This window comes from Lepus europaeus, chromosome 7 (assembly GCF_033115175.1).
Source record: "Lepus europaeus isolate LE1 chromosome 7, mLepTim1.pri, whole genome shotgun sequence".
NCBI classification, from domain to species: domain Eukaryota; kingdom Metazoa; phylum Chordata; class Mammalia; order Lagomorpha; family Leporidae; genus Lepus; species Lepus europaeus.
In genome coordinates, this window is record NC_084833.1 from 90949394 (window position 1) to 90970987 (window position 21594).

A 21594-nucleotide genomic window follows, 5' to 3' on the forward strand; every position below is an offset into this window, starting at 1 on the left:
ACCAGTATGCTGTTTGATGTCACGGTTTAAATCTCCACTCGGGACACCTGTATCCCATATGGGGTGCCTGGTGTGAGTTCTGGCTACTCCACTTCTTTGATCTAGCTTAAGTAACTTATTTTTAAATGCAATGTTATGTTAATATAACACTGCTCATGAGAATTTTAAGAAAATTTAGTGAGAAGAGTGGCATTGTTACATTTTATCAACACTTTTAAGGTTTGTCTTAGAATAAAACAGATGGATTCTCGTACCTGCTTCTGCATAATATTATATTTTGGTAAAAGTATGAAGAAAATCCAGTCTCACGGTTATGTATTTATGAAAGGAGGAAGAATTTTTCAGATAGTTGTGGATATTCTTTTTGATGTTTTAGTAAAACTTGATTAGTAGAAGTTTCTTAAAGATGGAGGGTGGAATCAAAAATTATATCAATGATTTTTTGTTTAAAGATTTATTTATTTGAAAGGCAGAGTTACAGAGAGGCAGAGAGAGAGAAAGGTCTTCCGTTCGCTGGTTCACTCCACAAATGGCTGCAATGGCTGGATGTGAGCTGATCTGAAGCCAGGAGCCTGGAACTTCCTCAGGTCTCCTGCAGAAGTGGAGCAGGGGCCGGCACTGTGGCGTAGCAGGTAATGCCACCGCCTGCAGTGTCAGCATCCCATAGGGGCACCGGTTCAAGTCCTGGCTGCTCCACTTCTGATCCAGCTCTCTGCTGTGGCCTGAGAAAGCAGTAGAAAATGGTCCTAGTCCTTGGGCCCCTACACCCACGTGGGAGACCTGGAAAGAAGCTCCTGACTTCGGATCATCCCAGCTCTGGCCGTTGTGGCCATCTGGGGAGCGCACCGTCGGATAAAAGATCTCTCTCGCTCTGTCTGCCTCTGCCTTTCAAATAAATAAATAAATATTAAAAAAAAGAAATGAAGCAGCCAGGACTCGAACTGGCACTCATATGGGATGCTGGCACTGTAGGCGGTGGCTTCACCTGCTGCACCACAGTGCCAGCCCCTCAATGATCATTTTTTACAAAAAAATTTTGTTAAGTTTCATTTGAAAGGCACAGTGACAGAAAGCTTTGCTACTTCATTCCTCGAATGCCTGCAAGAGCAGGATCTAGGCCAGGCTGAAGCCAGGAGCTAAGAATTGCATCAGCATTTCATGTGGGAGGCTGGGACCCAGATAAATCACCTGCCTCCTCCTAGGGTATGCATTAGCAAGAAGTTGGATCAGAAGTGAAACTTAACTCTGAAATGGGATGCAGGTGTCCCAAGCAGTAGTTTAACTATTGTGACATAGTGCCAGCCCCAATACACAGTATTTTTTAAATCACCACTTTCAGGTTTATTGCAAACTGAGTGGTGAGTGCAGAGTTCCCATGTATCCCCTGTCCCCACACATACACAACCTCCCTCATTATCAACATCTCACACCATGGTGGGACATTTGTTACTGTCATGGAATCTGTATTTACACATTATTATCACCCAAAGTCAAAATCCATAATTTGTTTACATTAGGGTTCACTCTTGGTATTATACATTCTATCTTTATTTTTTTCCTAAGATTATTTTTTTAGGGGCAGGTGCTGTGGCGTAGCTGGTAAATCTCATATGGGCACTGGTTTAAGTGTCCGCTGCTCTATTTCTGATCCAGCTCCCTGCTAATGTGCCTGGGAAAGCAGCAGAAGATGGCCTAAGTACTTGGGCCCCTGTACCCACTTGGGAGACTTAGAAGAAGCTCGTGGCTCCTGGCTTTGGATTGGCCAATTTCCAGCTGTTGCAGCCATTTAGGGAATAAACTAGCAGATAGAAGATGTCTCATCCCCCCCCCCCTTCTTTCAAATAAATATATAAATATTTTATAAAAAGAAAAGTTTATTTATTTGACAGGCAGAGTGACAAAGAGGGAGAAATTTCCATCTACTGCTTCACTTTCCAAATGCCCACAGTAGCCAGGATTAGGCCAAGAACCAGGAACTCCACTGGGTCCCCAATGTGGGTAGCAGGAACCACGTGGGCCATCATCTGCTGTCTCCCAGGTACATTAACAGGAAGCTGCATCAGAAGCAAGTAGTAGCTGAGACTCAAACCAGACACTTTGACATGGGTGTCCCAAGTGGCAGCTTACTCTGCCCTATTCTATTGGTTTTGACATGTATAATTTCATGTATCCACTACTGTAGTGTCATACATATGCTACCCTAAAATCCTGTGTGCTTGTGACTGTTTCCTTCCTCCCTCTCTAACTAGTGCTGGGAACCACCGATCTTATTACTGTTCATTGATCTTTTTGTTTACTGTTACATTAAGACCCAGTGGTGAATCTTGAAATTTGAATGGATCTTTTACTCTTGCATAGGCTTGCATGGTTATGTGTTGGTCATTTGGAAAATACTGGTTCACCTACTTAGGTAGATCTTCCAAGTGTTAGCACATTTCATTACACAGTACCAAATATCACATTTGTTAAAACCACCATCAGTCTTACCAGGGCAAATTAAAGTACTGGAAAAATCTCAGGCTGCTAGAGGTAAGTATAAGTTTCCTAAAATTCTAATTTGTGCTTCATTTTTGCCAAGATTAAAAAATTTGATCATCATTAGCTACAAACATTGCCAGTTTTCTCAGACTGGCTTTGAAGTGACTACCAAATACTTGACTCAGTACCTTTTTTCAGTCATTTACTATTTTAAGTAAAAACACTATTCCATGTAAAAGCAACTAGTTCACCTTGCACTCGAGTCACAGAAATGCCTTTCCTTGAGATAACGTACTTTAGTATGTAGAATTATTTTCTCTGTAGTTCCCATTTTGTTGCATATTATTAAAATGTCTACTCAAGGATCAGCTTTAATAATTTTACACCATCATCAAGGGTATTCTTACTTGCCAGTAGTGATTTTCTTTTTATGTGAGTACACTTTGATGTCATTGCCTCAATTAATGCTAAAGTATTAACAATTTAACCAACGTTGTGTTTTCAGCTTCAGTACAGATGTCAGCACAGTAAAAATGTCAAATTAACTGTTTTTGCCTTTTTTTTAAGAGCACCCAATAAGGTCATCGGGGCTCTCAGAGTTAAGTGGGCCACCCTTTAAGAACCATGGTAACCACTACTTATTTTTTAAAAAAAATGAATACAGGAAAAATTGTATTAATGGAGAGCATGTAGTATTCTATGAGGTTTCTATCAGCACAGAGGGAACTCTTTGCTCTTGCACTTCTCTTCTTGGTGCTTGGGGAAGAGAAACTTGAGTATATGTAGAAGCTCAGTCCCACCTTCTTTGTCTTTAGGAGCCAGCCTGCCTGTAGAGAATGTACCTCTGTGCTTTTGGTATCACAGGTGCCTACCTGGGTTTTCCAGTATTGTCAATGACTGCATGGAAAGTTGGTTTCAATCTAGGATTTATATTAGGAAATCAATACCTAAGTGTTGTCCTCTGAAGCCATTTATTGGTCATACATAGATGACATTTTGACTATGATGATTCTTTTCATCCACTGTTGGCTTTAACTTTGGTAAAAGAGCTGTTCATTATTGGGACCACAGCCCATAATATATGTGGTTGCTCTGTAGAGAGATGCATGATTATTCAGGGGAAGAGAATCTAGGTAAGTTTAACGGAAGTGGGAAGACCATGGTAGTAAGTGATAATTGTGCTAGGTCTGGTTATCTTCCTGGTATAATGGTGTCCAGAATGGGTTTAACCTTTGAGTCCTCAGAGCTTTTAAGCCTTAGCAGTTCTGAAATAAAGACTAGGTTATTATCATGTGCAAGCCACTCAACTGTGTTGATCAGAATACTACAGTGAAGAGCCCTGAATTTCAAGTCCAAAAGCTTTGTTTGCCTCGGCATGTTCCACCTGTTCCAGCAGGTAATAAGGCCTTTAGGAAGTGTTGTGTGACTCTCATCCTCAGCTTCTCTATGACTTGTTTTTCCAGCCCTGCTTATTCCCTGTGAGACCATGGTCTGTGTGTGTGTGAGATTGCACATAACTGTTTTTTACTAGTGGGCTGTTCTAATACAGTGTCATGGATCTGACCCCTAAACAGCAAGCATCCAGTTTCATGTCTGATGTGGATAAACATAGCACAGTGCTCCAGTGTTTTTTTAAGCTTGATAAGCTTGAATAGGTATTTGTTATAAAAAACTGTTTAAGTCTCCCTCAGTTTCTCCATGCTATGACTTTCAGTACTCCTCCCAGTGGTAACCACCATTAAATCTGCTATGCATTCATTGTGTGAGCTATATATATATGTACACATGCCTACATACATAAGGTTCTATGAATTTTTTTCATTCAGCAGTAAGCTTTGATGATCTATCTTTCCTTTTCAGTAAATACCCAAAGATTTTTCTATAGAAATCATAATTTTAACTTCAGAGCTACAAGAAAACTAAAGGCTTTCGTGTGTCCTTATCTGATACATTAATCTCTTCCACAGTACTTCTAACAAGTACATGCACATCTCTGCTTCAAACAATTTATTACCCCTTTGGAAGCTTTCTAGGCAGTTTTGATTGGTAGAGTAATTGTTAGTGTAACACAATTTGGGGAATATTTTATGGATACAGATGTGAGAAAACAGGGGCAGGTACTGATGTTAGGGATAGATTTGGCTCACGTAAAGGCACAGAGGTACAAAAGAACAGGCATTTTCAGAGGATAGGATGATGCCTATGAATTAAAAGTATATTATAAGCCAGTCTCAAAGGGTCAAATACCATATGTCCTCCCTGACCTATGGTAATAGAGCAGTTGTAGAAGTAGACACTTTGAGAAGCAAAGACTTGAACAACCCTTGTCTTGACTGTTGTGGAACAGTTTTTTTTTGCCCCATAATATGTTGAACTCTTTATTTAACATAGAGTTAATCATATGTGTATAAAGTTAATTGAAAATAAGTCTTAGTAAAAAATAGAGTGGGAATAAAGGAGGAGGAAGAGGGGTGGGAGTGTGGGTGGGAGGACAGGCATGTTGGGAAGAATCACCATATTCCTAAAGTAATTACGAAGTGTATGAAGTTTGTAAATATAAAACTGCATGGTTCTGCATACATTCCGGTGGACTTATTCTAAGGGTGCAGTTTAAAAATTTGCCATGGGACCCCAAATCCCCTTAAGCTGGTGGCATAAGTAGCATTTTAAGTGTTAAAGTGATTATATGGATAGGAGTAAGTGTCTAGTAATAGTAACAGAATTAAAGAGGAGTAAAGACTCCAACATGGGAAGCAGTCCAAACAGCAGACTTAGAGAATGAAATCACTTTAAGTAGCACTCTGACCTCAGACTCAGCCCCTAAGGCATTCTGGTCTGGCTAAAAACCCATGAGAGCATTTCAGGCATAGAAAGCCAAGACACTAGCAAAAAATATTCTACATGAAGGACCTCTGTGGAAAGAAGTGGCCATCAAAGAAGGAGGTACTTTTCTCTGAAGGGAGGAGAGAACTTCCACTTTGCTTATGACCTTGTCTAAATACTGATGGAGACTGTGGATTCAAAAGGCTTCCATTGCCTAAGCAACTCATGTCGACCCTCGGGCGATCACTCACATCATACGTAAGAGTGCTAATTGTTAAATTAACAACAGGAGTCACTGCACTAACTTCCCTTGCAGGACCTCTGTTCTTAAAGAGTTGTATTATTAGAGTTTAAACAGTAAAACTTGTTCTCAAAGATTCATTTTGTTGTAGTAAGTGGAGGATATTATGCCTCATAAGTTTTAGTTATGCCTATATGTCCAAACCCATTGCTTGTTTTCTTAGGTGCTTTCTTAATTAATGATAAAATGTTCTCAATGACTTACTTTCTTTTAATGTATTAAGTGGAGGATATTCTTATGTCTCACAGTTATGTCTAAGTGCTTACAAAAGATGTTTCATTCTTTAAAATTGTTTCAAAAAAGTGAAAATAACTTCAAGATGCAATGACTTTGAACAGCCTTTGTCTCGACAGTTGAACAGTTTTTGGGTTTTTTTTTTTTCTTTTGTGCAAACTGTTGAACTCTTAGTGTAGAGTTGGTCTTCTATGTATAAAGTTAATTGAAAATGGATCTTAATGGAGAATGAGACTGGGAGAGGGAGAAGTGGGAGGAGGGGTAGGAGTGTGGGTGGGAGGGCAGGTATGGTGGGAAGAATCACTGAATCCTAAAATTGTACTTATGAAATACATTGTTTGTATTCCTTAAATAAAAGGTTTCTTTGGGGGGTAGAAAGTATATTTATTTCACTGAGGCTCAGAGATTTTAAACCAAAGTTAGAAAGCAGGTGACATAAAGTGCTATAATTGTGATATACTTGTGTTGCCAAAAACATTTAGTTGAAGTTAGAAATCAATTTAATATTGAGTATTAAAGAGGATTACAACATGCACAATTGGAGAATGCAGCTACTAGAATTGTTTTCCAGTCAGAGGGAAAAACAAGAAAGACACAAGTACATAAAGCATTTGGGAAAAATGTATGTAGCTTTAGGGTCAAGGGGGAACCAAGTTTTAATAGGAACAAATCATAGGCTCTGCTTTCTAGACTTTGTTCTATAAGTAATGTGGCTTGGACTGCTTGGTTTGGATGCTGAATGACTTCAAAAGGCCCAAATGTTAAAGGCCGTCCTGTGGAAGTAGGGGGAGGTCCTTAGGTCTTCAGGGCTGTGCCCTTGGAAAGCAGTTCTTATGAGAGGGTAACATGTTACAGAAGCCTGAGTTTGCGGCTAATCCCACTTTGCTTCTCAGCTTTCCTCTATGCATGCTCTGCTGTTACCGTGGGGCCCTTGCCAAAGTCTGCTTCACACCATTTGAACTGTAAACTGGCAACTAAACATCTCTCTACTTCTTAAGTAGCTTGTCTCAAGTATTGTTACAGTGATGAAAAGCTAATACAATATGTAGTAGGGAGCTGCTGGTTTTTTAGGCAGTTAAAATAGTGGCAGAATGAAATTTCTTTTAAAAATATTTATTTATTTAAAAGTCATAGGGAAAGACAGAGTGTTCCATCTACTGGTTCACTTCCCAAATGGCTGTAATGGCCAGGGCTGGGCCAGGATGAAACCAGAGTGGGTACTGTGGCCCAACCATTTGGGCCATCTTCTGCTGCTTTCCTAGGCACATTAGCAGAGAGCTGGGCCAGAAGTGGAGCAGCTGGGTCTCAAACCGGTGCCCATGTGGGATGCCAGCACTGCAGGTTACCCACTTTCCCACAACACTGGTCCTGTCAGTCTTAAATTTCTATACAAAAGAGGTTTGGGAAGACAACCTGTTTGGATGTAAAGCTAAATTCACAAAGTGCCATAAGTAACACTAAGAAAACATCAGTTGTGTGAAGAAAAAAAAAAAAAAAGAGGAGATACTGATTAGAAGATGGCTAAAAGGTTTCATTTTTAAGTGATCAGTAGCCTTACTGCCACTGGAGATGGTAATGTGGGAATGTTGAGAAGGCAGAAGGACTAGAATGGAAAAATCTACATGGATGTTGAGTAGTTCATTTGATGCTAAACTTTCCATCCTTTGTATTCTGGCTTTACTTTCTTGGAAGGGCTATTAACCAGTTTATAATTGTGAAACTCAACAGAAATTCACCATTTAAAGCATACAATCCAGTAGCATTTAGTACACTCACAGTGTTGTATATTACCTTTATCAAATTGCACAACATTTTTTAAAGATTGATATATTTGAAAGGTAAAATTGTACAGAGACGGAGACAGAAAGGGATATCTCTACTGCTTTCCCACATGCATTGGCAGGGAGCTGGATCAGAAGTGGATCAGCCAGGACTTAATCTGGTGCCCATATGGGATGCCAACATTGCAGGTGGTGCCTTAACCCATTACGCCACAACACTGGCCCGCAAGGCATTCTCAACACCCTGAAAGAAAACTCCAAACTCTTGAAGCAGTCTTCATTTCTTCTCCCTCACCACCCTGGAAAACATTATTTATCTCGCTTGAGTTTACCTATTTAGGGTATTTCATACAATCATGTAATATGTGGCTTATTATGTCTGTTCTGTCATTTGGCATACTTTAAGGTCTTCACATTATACTATGTGCTAATAGTTCATTTCTTTTAAAAGCTGAATAATCCATGGATGTAATATACTATCCATAGGTCAGCTGATGGACTTCGGTTGTTTCAGAATTTGGCTGTTGTGAATGCTGCTGCTATGGATGTTCATGTAGAAGTATTTGACAATCCTTTCCAGTTGTTTGGGTTCTATAACTAGGAGTGGAGATGCTGGGCCATATAGAAATCTCCCTGCTTCTTACTGAGGAACTGTCAAAGTGTTTTCCACAGCTGGTGCACCATTCATTTTACATTCCTTCAGAAACGTCCAGTGGTTCCTATTTCTCTACATTCTTGCCAAAAGCATTTCCTTACCTTTCTTTAAAAAAAGAATTAGACATTTTAATGGCTATGAACTAGTATCTTACTGTTTTGATTTGCATTTCCCTAATGGCTAACAACATTGAGCATCTTTCTGTGTGATTATTAGCCATTTTAGAGAAATGTCTATTCAGGTGCATTGACTTTTTAGTGTTATGTTGTTATTGGAGTGAGTTTGTGTGTGTGTGTGCTCACAATGTTGTTTCTTTTTTTTTTATTTTTTATTTCATAAATGTGAATTTACAAAGTGCAACTTTTGTATTGTTGTGGCTTCCCCCCCAACCTCCCTCCCTCCTGTGGCCCTCCCCTCTCCCTCTCCCTCTCCCATCCTGCCCTTTATCGAGTTTCATTTTCAATTACCTTCATATACTGAAGATCAACTTAGTATATACTAAGCAAGGATTTCAACAGGCTGCACTCACACAACCGCACAAGGTATAGGGTACTGTTCGACTAGTAGTGTTTTTACGTTTCATACATGGGGAGCATGCACCCAGTGACTCCCGTTGTTGATTTAACAATTGGCATGGAGTGAGAGTTCTTTATATTTTTTGGATACTAGGCCCTTACAAGATATATAATTTACAGATACTTTCTTTTGTTCTCTATTTACTCTTTCAGTGTCCTTTGCTATAAAAATGTGATTTTAAATTTAGATGACATGCAGTTTATCTTTTACTTTGGTTGCTTTTACTTTTGGTATCACACCTGAGAACCCATTGCTAAATACAAGGTCATGAAGATCAACCTGTTTGCAGAGTATTTACTATAGTTTCCTCTTTGTGTTTAGACACTGATCCACTTTGAGTTAATTTTTATACATGATGTGAGGTGGAGGTTCCAGTCTATTCTCTTGTATGTGGATATGCTGTCACAGCAACATCTGTGGAAGAAACTGTTCTTTTCCCCGTTGAACAGTTTTGTCACTTGTGACTCTCAATTGGCCATATGTCATGGCTTATTTCTGGGTGCTCAATTCTATTCCATTGATCTGAGTGTTTATTCTGTGTCAGAACCACACTGTTTTCATTACAATAGTCTTGTAAATTTTTAATTGTTTTTCTTTTTAGAGATTTATCTGAAAGGCTGTGTATGTGAGAGAGAGAGTGAATGAATGAATGAATGAATATATCTACCATCTGCTGGTTCACTCCCCAAAAATGCCACAACAACCATGGCTGGGCCAGGCCAAGGCCAGATGCCAGAGACTCCATCCAGGTCTCCCATATGGGTGGCAGGAGCCCAGGTAATAATTGGGCTGTTTCCACTGCCTTTGCAGGTACGTTAGCTGGAAGCTGGATTGGATGTGAAACAGCCGGGACACTGATCAGCATTCTGATAAGATACTGGCATTGCAAGCAGCAGACTAACGTGCTATGCCACAATGCTGGCCCCATCTTGTAAATTTTTAAATTGGAATATGTGAGTTTTCCAACTTTTTCTTACTTTTCAGGGTTGTTTTGACTATTTGGGCTTTCTGTCATTTGAGATGGATTTGAGGATAAAATTAGGATTTTGGTAGGGGCTGCATTGACTTTGCAGATTGCTCTGAGACGTATTGCCATCTGAACAATATTAAGTCTTGCAGTGAAAACAGTGTTTTTCCATTTATTAGGGCTTTACTTTTTAAAAATGTTTTTATAGCTTTAGTATGCATATCTTTAACCTCTTTGGTTAAGTATCCTGCTACATGTTTTATTCCTTTGGAAGCTACTGTAAATGGGATTGCTTTCATGATATTCATTTTGGATTGTTTACTGCTGATTTTTGCATTATCGTGTATCTGGTAACTGCTAAATTCATTAGCTCAAGTAGTTTTCTTAAGAGATTTTTTTGGGAGTTTCTGTCTTTGGGTACTGCCGTGTACAAATAGAGATGGTTTCACTTTTCAATTTGAGCACCTTTTTCTTCCTTACCTTTTCTTACAGTATAATGTTAAATAGCAGCAATAAAAGTGTGCTTCTTTTGCCTGGTCTTCAGAGGAAAGCGTTCAGTCTCTCACCATTGAATACATTTGCTGTGTTGTTGTTTCTTTCTTTCTTTTTTTTTTTAAATGCCATTTACGAAATTGAGGAAGTTACTAGTTTTGAGTAGTTTTTCAAAGGTATCAGATTCTGAAAAATGTTTTTTTGGGGGGTGGCACTATGGTAGAGTGGGTTAAGCTGCTGCCTGTAGTGCCAGCATTCCATATGGGCACCTGTTCAAGTCCTGGCTGCTCCACTTCTGGTCTGGCTCCCTGCTAGTGTGCCTGGGAAAGCAACAAGAGGATGGCCCAGGTGCTTGGGCTCCTCAGAGACCTGGGAGACCTGGATGAAGCTCCTGGCTTTGGCCTGGCCATTTGGGGAGTGAACCAGCAGATTGAAAATCTCTCCCCTTGTCTCTCCCTCTCTTTCTCTAATCTGACTTTCAAATAATCTTTAACTGTTTTTTCTGTAGCAGTTGATATAATCATGTGTTTCTTCCCTTTGTTCTATTAATATGAGGTATTTTGTTATGCTGATTCACTCTTATGTTGACACCCATTCAATCATGATGTATAGCACTTTCAATATATTGTTGGGTTTGCTAGTATTTTGTTGAGGTTTTATTCCTACACATAAGAAAACTTGTAATGTTGTGATATTTTGTCTGTGGTATCAGGGTAATTCTGGTTTCATAGAATTGAGTTAAGAGGAGTTACTTTTTAGTTGTGTGTGTGTGTGTGTGTGTTTAAAATACCCTTGGGTGCAGAGCACTTGAAGTTCCCGGAAATTCTCTTCCTGATCCCACAGCAAAAAATGCAGGACAGGACAGAATGTTCTGAGAATCTTTTGCTCTATGCCTGCCTGTTAGTTTTCAGAAGCAGCAGAAGAGAATATGAGGTTAAAAATCAAAGTTCTACATACACATGGCACTTCAATGAGCTTTTAAGAAACTTTAAGGTGATTATGATAAATGTTTAAGAGAAGTGGACAAGGCCTTTGAATAGCTGTGAGATGAACTATTTACACTTTTTCTGAAATGGAAAAAGTTTAGAATGGGTGTGTGTGTCTATGCTGGGTGTGGTGGTAGTGGTAAGAGGAAGGTTAACAGTGGTGCTGTTCCTACAGGAATACTTTGTTATGACAGAAATTTTCCAGAACTTTATCTTAGATCTCTAATTCATTTTCTTGAAGATTTTTGTGAGTCTGTCAGCTATTTATATCCAGAAATATCTATTAAATTGTGATCTCTTCCCTTTATTGTGAACCAGGTAATGATCTATGTGATTACACAACAGCAGAGTACACATAAATGTTTGTATTTATTATGTTTCATTTTAATATGAATTATTTCTCAAGAAGTTATCAGTCTCTCCACTACCATAAATGTTTGCAATATTAAGACTAACATTTCTTTTGAAACATTTTCAAAGGATTATGACTTTTGGCACTAAAATAAACATTTAATTCCATTTTCCATGAATTGTTTGGAGTACCCCTGTGTAGGAACACTAAATTGTTATTCTCTGCAAGGAATTAATTGTGTGGCTGAAATAGTATGTTTTACATATATGTATACACACAAATTATATTTTCATTAAATGTTTATAGCAAGAAATTTTGAAATACATGTAAGTTTTTCATAATATGGATGTTCATGAAGTTTTAGAAGACCCTTTGTATATATATTAACAGTGATTAAGGGGCAGGCATATGGCTTAGTGGCTACGATGCCACATCAGACTGCCTGGATTTTGAGTCCTGGCTGTGCTTCTAATTTCAGTTTCCTGCTAATATATACCTTGGGAGGCAGCAGTGACAGCTCAAGTTGTTGGGTCCCTGCCACCCATATGGGAGACCTAGATTGAGTTCTGGCTTCAGCCTGGTCTAGCCCTGGCTGTTGTCAGCATTTGGATAGTGAACCAGCAGACGGGAGATCTGTCCCTCAAGTTAACAGAAAAATAGATTTTAAAAGTTGATTAAACTGTGGATATGGAGATATATATTTGGACACATATAACTCAAAGGACTTATATTATGAACTACAAATCAGTAACAAAGCCCATTAGAAAAGTGGGAAAGATGCTTGAAAAAGGTACTTCACAAGAATGTAAGTGTTTAAACTCAATAGTTACCACAAAAATGTGTGAAAAACCACTATGCTATAACCACTACACGCTTACCAAAATGACAAAAAGTCAGGGCTGACAAATCAGTATCATAATATAGAACAGCGGGACTACCATGTACAATATAACATTTAATTCCTCTCAAAAACTTTTTCATAATTTTCCTAAATCTGCACATACTTAGAAACCTTATGATTTGGCAATTCCCGTCATAGATATATACAAGCTAAAGAAATGCATGCATGTTTACACTAAAGGCAATAATGAAATACTGGAAACTCCAGTGTGCAATGGATGAACAAACCGATGTAATCACAGTGGAATAAAACATGGCAATGAAAATCAGTGACTACTAAAACTGTGGATGAATCTCATAAATACTGAGTAGAAGATCCCATATGTAAAAGCAGCATGATTTGCTACAGGTAAGAAGTGACATCTCAAATGTGGTTTTAATTTGCATTTCCTTGATGATCATTTATGTTAGGCATTCTTTCATGTATGTCCTGGTACATCTTTTAGGCAAAAAATATTTAGATCTTTAACCTATTAAAAATCATTAAAAAATAACTGAAAATTATTTTCTTACTATTGAGTTCATTAAGTATTTTGGATATTCTCTCTTGTGAGAAGTATGGGTTTGAGTTTTTTTTCCCCTATTCTGTAGGCTGCCTCTTTGCCCTGTTGATTGATTGAGGTACACTGTTAGGTTATTTATATGCGATCTTTATTTTGATGTAAGCATTTATTGCTTAGAACTGCTTTTGCTGCATCCTCTAAATTTGGCTATGTTGTGTTTTCATTTTTGCATGTCTTGAGGTTTAACAATTTCCCTATTTATCCTTTGATCTGTTGGTTGTTCTGAAACACATTAATTTCCAGGCATTTGTGAATTTCAAAAATTCTTCCTATTTTTACTTTGTACTGGTGTGGTCTGAAAAAGACTTGGTTGATCCTCTGTCTGCGGTGCCGGCATCCCACATGGGCATCAGGTTCTAGTCCCGGTTGCTCCTCTTCCAGTCCAGCTCTCTGCTGTGGCCCGGGAAGGCAGTGAAGGATGGCCCAAGTGCTTGGGCCTCTGCACCCTCATGGGAGACCAGGAGGAGGCTCCTGGCTCCTGGCTTCAGATCGGCATAGCGCCGGCTGTAGCAGCATTTGGGGGGTGAACCATCGGAATGAAGACCTTTCGCTCTCTCTCTTTCTTACTGTCTATAACTCTACCTGTTAAATAAATTTTTTAAAAAATGAAGATACGGCTTTCAATCATGTTAAACTTAAAATGTCCTGTGACTTAAGACACTGTTGGATAATGTTTCATGTGTGCTTGTGAGAATACGTATTCTGCTGCTGTTGGGTGGGATGTTCTGTACATGCTTGTTAAGCCCATTTGTCCTAATGTGTAGCTGAGGTACAGTATTTCCTCATTGATTTTGTCTGATCTGTTGTTCATTGTTGAAAGCAAGGTGTTGAGGTCCCGTACCATTTTTCCTATTGCAGCCTGTCTCCTTTTGGAGCTATTAATGTTTTTGTTATACAGTTACATGTTCTGATGGTAGGTGAATATATATATTTGCAATCTTTATATCCTTTTGATGAAGAGACGACTTTTATGTAATTTGTCTCACTGTGGGGTGTTTTTGGTTTGTTTTTTAAGTCTGTCTTGTCTGATACAAGTATAGCTACCCCTGCTCTCAAGGTTTCCACTGCACAGAGCATCTTTTTCTGTCCTTTCACATTCCAAATGCCTGTGTCTTAAAGGTGACATGAGTCTCCCTAGGTAGCATGTAGTTAGTTGGGTCTCAAGTTACTCATCTGTTCAGTCATACCTTGTGTTGACTGAAAATGTTAATTCATTTACATTTAAATCATGGATAAATAACGATTTCATTTGTTTTCTGAGTGTCTTATAGATACTGTCTTTTGCTGTCTTTGTGCTTAGATGCCTTGCTGTAGTGGTATGCATTGGTTCCTTTCCTTTTATCTTTTGTCCATGTCATATTGGTTTTTCCTCTGTCACTGCCATATGAGGCTCTTGTAATAGAAAATTTTAAGTTGACAGCTACTTCATTATATTTAAAAAAGATCTAAACTTAAAATCCATTGTATTCTATTTTGTTTTTGATGCCACTTTTTAAGATTTTTCTTTTTAAATTTATTTTGACAGCTAGAGTTACGGACAGTGAGACAGAGAAAGGTCTTCCTTCCATTGGTTCAGGCCCTAATGGCCACCATGGCCGGCGCTGCGCCAATCCAAAGCCAGGAGCCAGGTGCTTCCTTCCTGGTCTCCCATGCGGGTGCAGGGCCCAAGCATCTGGGCCATCCTCCACTGCCTTCCCGGGCCACAGCAGAGAGCTGGACTGGAAGAGGAGCAACCGGGACTAGAACCCGGTACCCATATGGGATGACGGCGCCGCAAGCAGAGGATTCACCTGGTGCACTGGCCCCATTGATGCCACATTTTAAATCTCTTTATACTGTATTATTCTAGCCATCATTTTTGTCTTCTAATATTTACACTAAAAAGTTATTTACACACTACAGTTTCATTCTTTGACCTGTGAGTTTTCTAGTTACTGTCTTTCATTTGAAGACCTGACTTCAGTATTTCTTAAAAGACAGGTTTGGTGGTCATAAACTCCCATCGCTTTTGTTTAAGAATGTCTTTATTTCTGAAGGACAGCTCTGCCAGGCAAAGTACTACTATTAAGCACTTTGAATGTATCACCATATCACCATCCTGTTTTCTTTTAAGCTTTTGGCTGTGAAATCTGAAAGCTGTACTGGAGTTCCCATTTACATCATATGAATCTTTTCTCTTGTTGCTGTTAGGATCCACTCTTTGTCTTTTTTTATTAGAGAGAGAGAGTGAGTGAGTGAGTGAGTGAGTGATCCCCTCTACTGACTCACTTCCCAAATGCCTGGAACTGAAGCAGGCTTTGGGTATCCCCTCTGGGTCTCCCACGTGGGTGGCCAACACTGCTGCCTCCCAGGGTCTGTATTAGCAGGAAACTGGATTTGGGAATCAGAGTGAGGCACTCTGTTGTGCAATACATGCTTCTTACCTGCTAGCTAAACAGTTTGATTATAATATGTCATAGCATAATCTTTTGGGTTGAATTGAGGCTTTTAATTTCTGTACCTGAATATAAGTATCTGAAGCTTAGAGCTGTTATTTCTTTACACTTTCTCTTAATCCTTAAGATTTAATTTTTTCTCTTGATGCTGTCCCAGAAATTCTTTAGGCTTTCTTCATTCCTTTTTATCTTTTTTCTCCTCTGACTATATAGTCAGCCCTGTTTCTACAGGTTCTGTACTATGGATTCAACCAACTGTAGATGGAAAACATTTGACAGACAATGGCATTTGTACTGAATGTACAGACTTTTCTTGTCATGTTTCCCCTAAACAGTACGAGGTAACAGCTTTTTATGTAGCATTTGTAATATTAGGTATTATATGCAAATTAAATGTGATTTAAAGTATATACAAGAACAGTGTAGGTTATATGCAAATACTGTGTCATTTTGTTTAAAGGACTTGAGTATCTATGAATTTTTTTTAATTTGCAAAGGATCCTGGAACCAATTCCCAGTGCATTCCAAGTTACAACTATTTTCAAGTCATTGTCTTCATATATTCTGCTTGATCCTTTGTTAACACAGTATTAATTTTTTATTTCATTGTATCCTTCAGCTCCAGAATTTGTGTATTTTATCTCCAGTAAATTCCTCACTTTCATGTTCCCAATTTCATTGACTTCTCTGTATTCTCTTGAAGTTTGCCAAGTTTTCTTAAATTGGTTATCAAAATTGTTGTGTAAGTTGTGTTCTTTTGGTGTTTGCATGTCTCCTTGGTTTTTCATGTTTCTTGTCTTGATGTTTGCACATGTGGTAGAGCAGTCACCTCTTCTAGAGTTCACAGGCTGGTTTTGGAGGGAAAAATCTTCCTCTGTTAAGGGAGCAAGAACACTGACTGGGCAGGGTGCAGTTGTTCTGGCACTGGTGAAGACTTCACCCACTGGTCCTGAAGCAGCTTTGACATCAGTGTTGACAAAGACTGCAGGCGGCTCACAGCGCGATGCGCTCAATGTGTGCGGTAGTGGTCACAGCTGTTGGGGTCTTCAGTGTCAATGGTGGCTACAGTCTTCCTGATCTGTCTCCCACCAAGGAAGTTGTGATTGTGGGATGCCCAACACTCAGTCTAGTGGTCTAGCTAGCAGTCCCATTTACGATAGAGGTAGCACTGCTAATAGATGGTACCTATGTGGAAGCCATGGAGCTGAGGCCTGAAATAGCACATTTGGAAGCCTTTAGCTTTAGGGTCTAGGGTACTTGGGTGCACGGGGTACAGGCATCCCCACTAATGAATTGATAATGATATGAGGAGTGGGTGCTTGTGAAGTAGGTAAGAGTTGAGTGTGAGAGCACAAGTGTGTCTCTGGCAACAGTGATGCTGGGGTTAAGGTGAGGCCTAGCTCTCTATAGTGGCTGAATTGATGTCCAAAACAGGAGCACAGAGACTTGCGCTGGTGCAAGCTCCCTTGGAAAGACTATTTGCTTTGGTGTTTTTGGTACTGATCTACCTATTATGGGCTTGCAGTAGGGTCTGAAGCATAAGCTCCAGAGCTCTCAATGACAGTGGAAATGGTGTCTTGGGTACACTGGGTACTAGCTCCAGTGTCTAGGCCTGAGTGGGTGCAGTGCAGCCACAGAAACCAGGTCTGGAATATGGACCCTTGCATAAAGAGTACAGCCCAGGAGTCAGAAGTATGTACACAAGGGTTGGGAAAGATGGCTGCTCCGGACCTGCGGCAAACAACAGCTGCTTCATGGTAGAGGTAGGTGGGCATCCATTTCATCTCTCCAGTATCTCAATGACTAATGATGCTGTGACCTTGGTGGAGGTCACTCGCTGATGCTGATGCTGACAGCTGCTGCCTTGTTCTCAGCTGTCTCTGGCATCTCAGTTACGCTGATCTTTCCAACAGTTCTTGGTATGGATAGTCTATGTTGTTGAGGATCCCCAAATGGAACCTTGAGCCCTCCCAGGGCTATTTTAGTTTCTGCATAGCTGTCTATATATTTGTGGGTAGTGGGGAATGAGGCTGGTATCTCCTCTGTCATTTTGGTGATGTCTGACATTTCTGTATATTTCAGACTTATGAAGTTTTAACAGGATTAGCTGAGGCTCGAGAGCCCCTCCCTAACAGACATGATGTTTATTACATCCACTCTCACACCAACAGGTCAAAAGCCAAGCCAGCCACGCCTAAAGATGGTGGGGGAATCTCTGCCCAGGATGAAGGAGGACTCGGGAACAAATACTTAAGGTACTTTTCCTCCTTAGAATCAGAAAATCGGCTTGATTAATGTGATTGTTTTTAAGTATTTAGAGTGTCCCTTCCAAAACTCAGGCTGAAGTTCAATTGCCAGTGTAACTGGGCCCTTTAAGAGGTGTTTATGTTGGAAGTAGGTTTGCCTCTTGCCCTCTGCCATGTACTGGTGTAGGGAGAATGCCTGCTCCAGATGTCTGCCCCCCTCTGTAGACCCCCACATCTGGAACTGTGAGCCAGGCCTGGTTCTGGCTGTTGTAATTACCCAGTCTGTGGCATTCTGTTAGAGTGGTACAGACTACCCAGGATCCTGAGGACGTTTTTAAACTGAGCAGTCTGCACCTTTATCTTAGTTGTTCTGTAACAGCTCAGTTACATTTAATTATACAGACTATTGAAAATACCATACTGTACACTAGTCCACTTGTAGCTGATTTGTCTTGGAAATATTTAAAAAGTAGCTATTCTCAGGGAGGAAATAAAAATATTATTCTCAGCAGAATGAAGCAATAACTTCAAATGAAAATCCTGTTAGTGGTTCTCATATTTTGGTGTACATCAGAACCTTTTAGTGGACTTATTAAAACAGACTGCTCTGCTTTACTCCAAAGCTGGAGTTTAAAGATTTGCATTTTTTCGTAAGTTCCAGGTAATGGTACTGATGTTTGTCTAGACAGTTGGGAAACTGTAGCTTTGTAGTGTCAGGCCAGTACCTGTAATCTCCCATTTTATGTTGAGCCTAACTGAATGAAGCAAAACCACATGCTTGAAAACTGAGAAGGAGAACAAATTTTATTCTAAAAATAGATCTCAGTAACAATGAAATACCAAAAGCTGGTCATTATAATATAAAGGGGAGAGAAGGTAACAGCTGAGTTCACTTTAACTTTTTTCTGAAAATACGAAACAATAACTTCTATAGTTCTTTTACAGTTTATCCAAATTAATATTCACATCTCTGGATTGTTTTTTATCTTGAAGTAAAAACATTCTTAAGGAATGCAAACAAGTATAAACATAACTAGATACATTTAAGAAATGTGGTCCAAAGTAAAACATTTGCTTTACATCTCCATTTTTGCAAATAACAAACTGCACTGAAAGTACTGGCTATTATATATGAAAGTTACAAATTATACTACTTATATACATAGAGGAGAACAAATAAGTATTTCCAACCCAAAGCAGAAGAGACTTTCAAGGCAAATGACATTTCCTTAAAAAGTGGTTTTCTAGCTTCAAAGTGCTAAGGAAACAAGTATTCAAGAAAAACTTCAAGCCAATACACAGAATTCTGAATGACTTGCAGTACTGAAATACCAAGAATGTAGGAGACAAAAGTTACAGGCCTCCTCATTACTAAAGTACATTTTGACTGTATCTTCCAAAGAAATGAAAGCTGTGGTTGCAGGACCAGAGAGTAATATAGACCTCAACCATCAGCCCACATTTCAGTCTAAATAGTCGTGTTTCATAGATCCAATCATACCTGGATTTTGGATAATTATATTCATCAGATTGTTCTGCCAAAATGTATAGTGAGGAGACACATCACAATCCTAGATAGCTGTCATTACTTGTATTTTATGTCTGTTAAATGTTAGTGAATGCTCATTAAGACATCTTGGCTTATTTCTGGGCTTTGAGCAATTGGTGCGATTTAGTTTGGCCTCTAAGATAAAAATATTTTAGTATTTAGTGTGACTAAATACCTCTATTGTTAAAATTTGACCCTGAGTTTAAGTGCTGGAATATAAACTGAAAACACTCCAAAAATACATTGGCTGATAGTGATGTCCATACAATACTATGCTTTTTTCTTTCCATTAACATAATTTATCTGAAAGTAACTCCCTTTTAACACTAGAGTAAGAAAACGGGAATACCACGTGAAGGAAGCAGGAAATTTCCTGTCTAAATATTCTTCTCAAAATTTTATAAATGTATTCCAAAATACAGTGTGATTTTAGTACGCAAATGTCATTTCCTAAAATCTGAGTAAAATTGACAGTGCACAAAAATGCAGCATTTTCATCATTTAGGTTGAACGGCCTGGGAATAGCCTCCTAATCCCTGATTCCATCAATACAGCATTAGCTTCTGCTACAGGGAGCTCTAAAGCATACTGTTTAGGAGATCACAGAAGGGACTGCTGTTTTAAAGTTAGGTGTGTTTAGGCTCCATTAAAAATTTTTAGCTATTTTTCAAGCCGGCGCCGTGGCTCAACAGGCTAATCCTCCGCCTTGCGGCGCCGGCACACCGGGTTCTAGTCCCGGTCGGGGCACCGGTCCTGTCCCGGATGCCCCTCTTCCAGGCCAGCTCTCTGCTGTGGCCAGGGAGTGCAGTGGAGGATGGCCCAAGTGCTTGGGCTCTGCACCCCATGGGAGACCAGGAGAAGCACCTGGCTCCTGCCATCGGAACAGCGCGGTGCGCCGGCCGCAGCGCGCTACCGCGGCGGCCATTGGAGGGTGAACCAACGGCAAAAGGAAGACCTTTCTCTCTGTCTCTCTCTCTCACTGTCCACTCTGCCTGTCAAAAAAAATAAAATAAAAAAAAAAATTAAAAAAAAAAAAAAAAAAAAATTTTAGCTATTTTTCTTTAGAAATATTCACTAAATATAAGATTTAAATTAACAAGTGAATATAAAACAAAAGCAATTTCCAGTGGTGACAATTTTCTCACAGCAAATAATCTAACTTCAAGGAGTTTTTCCCCCTGTAATATCAAGATTATTTAAACTAAACCCTTAAAACTATCATGTTAAAACACTGAAATTTACCTAAATTACACAAAGAAAAAAATTATATCCACTAACAATTGAAAGGTCAAAAGAAGTTATATTAACAGAGATACACGCCTGCCAGTGTTCTAGTGGATCTTTAGCAGGCCTATGCTCAGGTATTCTTTGGGGTTTTATTTGAACATTTTGTGTATGTATTTGGCCTCTAGACCAACTACTATACTTTTAAAATACCTAAAATGTTGATGCTTTCTTAAATTATGCTTCAGGTTGTGTGGCATTAGTAAACATCCTGCTTTGAAAATCTCAAGTGCTGTTACTTATTTGCCCCGATGCCATCCTGCCCTACAGTGAAGATGCCTTTCATTACTGGTCCTATGTGATCAATGCCACAAAAATGGGGTAAGGTTTTTCTTACTATGTGTTTGTTAAAAGTAAATACCATTGCATAAGCTACAAATATTCATGAAAACCCAAACCAAGCCCTTGTTACCTTTAGTAATATGATGAATCTTCATATTCATGTAATGTGTTGTATATTATATGCATGGCCTGTTTATACTATTTTCAACATATTATACTAAAAAACAAAATTGACAGTGTTGCATCGGTACTTCTTCTTTCCTTGGTCCTTGGATTTCCTTAAATGATAGCATCATGTTCATCACTGTAATATCAAAAGTTAGAATTACTTTGTTTTATATTATTTGTACCAAAGCTACTTAAGTTCATATTTTTCAATAATGTTAGAACAATTTCAAGCTTCACAATCAAAGTTAAATTTTACACAGAGCAGTAACAATTAAGTATGCAGAATAGTGTAGTGGGAAAAGATCCCGATAATGGGTAAGGTTATCTATCGTAAAGACCGCCTCTCAAATCTCTGCTCTGCTTGTTAGTGGCTGAGTGACTTTAACAGTTAGCTACTACAGCCCTCTCTATAAAGAACAAAATTCTACCTATCGTTTCTCGAGCCAGGACTTTATATCCATGTCCCGTTTAATTATCACAGCAACCCTATGCAGAAGGTGTTTTTTTTTTTTTTTTTTAACT

General features: G+C 39.1%; 1 protein-coding gene across 1 annotated transcript in view; it reads right to left on the reverse strand.

Annotated features, from left to right (window-relative positions):
• Positions 1–18567: 18567 nt before the first annotated feature.
• Positions 18568–21594, reverse strand: part of TMEM123 (transmembrane protein 123) — a 57011-nt gene continuing 53984 nt past the window's right edge. Inside the window, exon 7 of the mRNA XM_062197594.1 lies at positions 18568–21208. Within this exon, the coding sequence (XP_062053578.1) occupies positions 21184–21208 (25 nt within the window). The 3' untranslated portion in view covers positions 18568–21183. The remainder of the gene's footprint in view (positions 21209–21594) is intronic.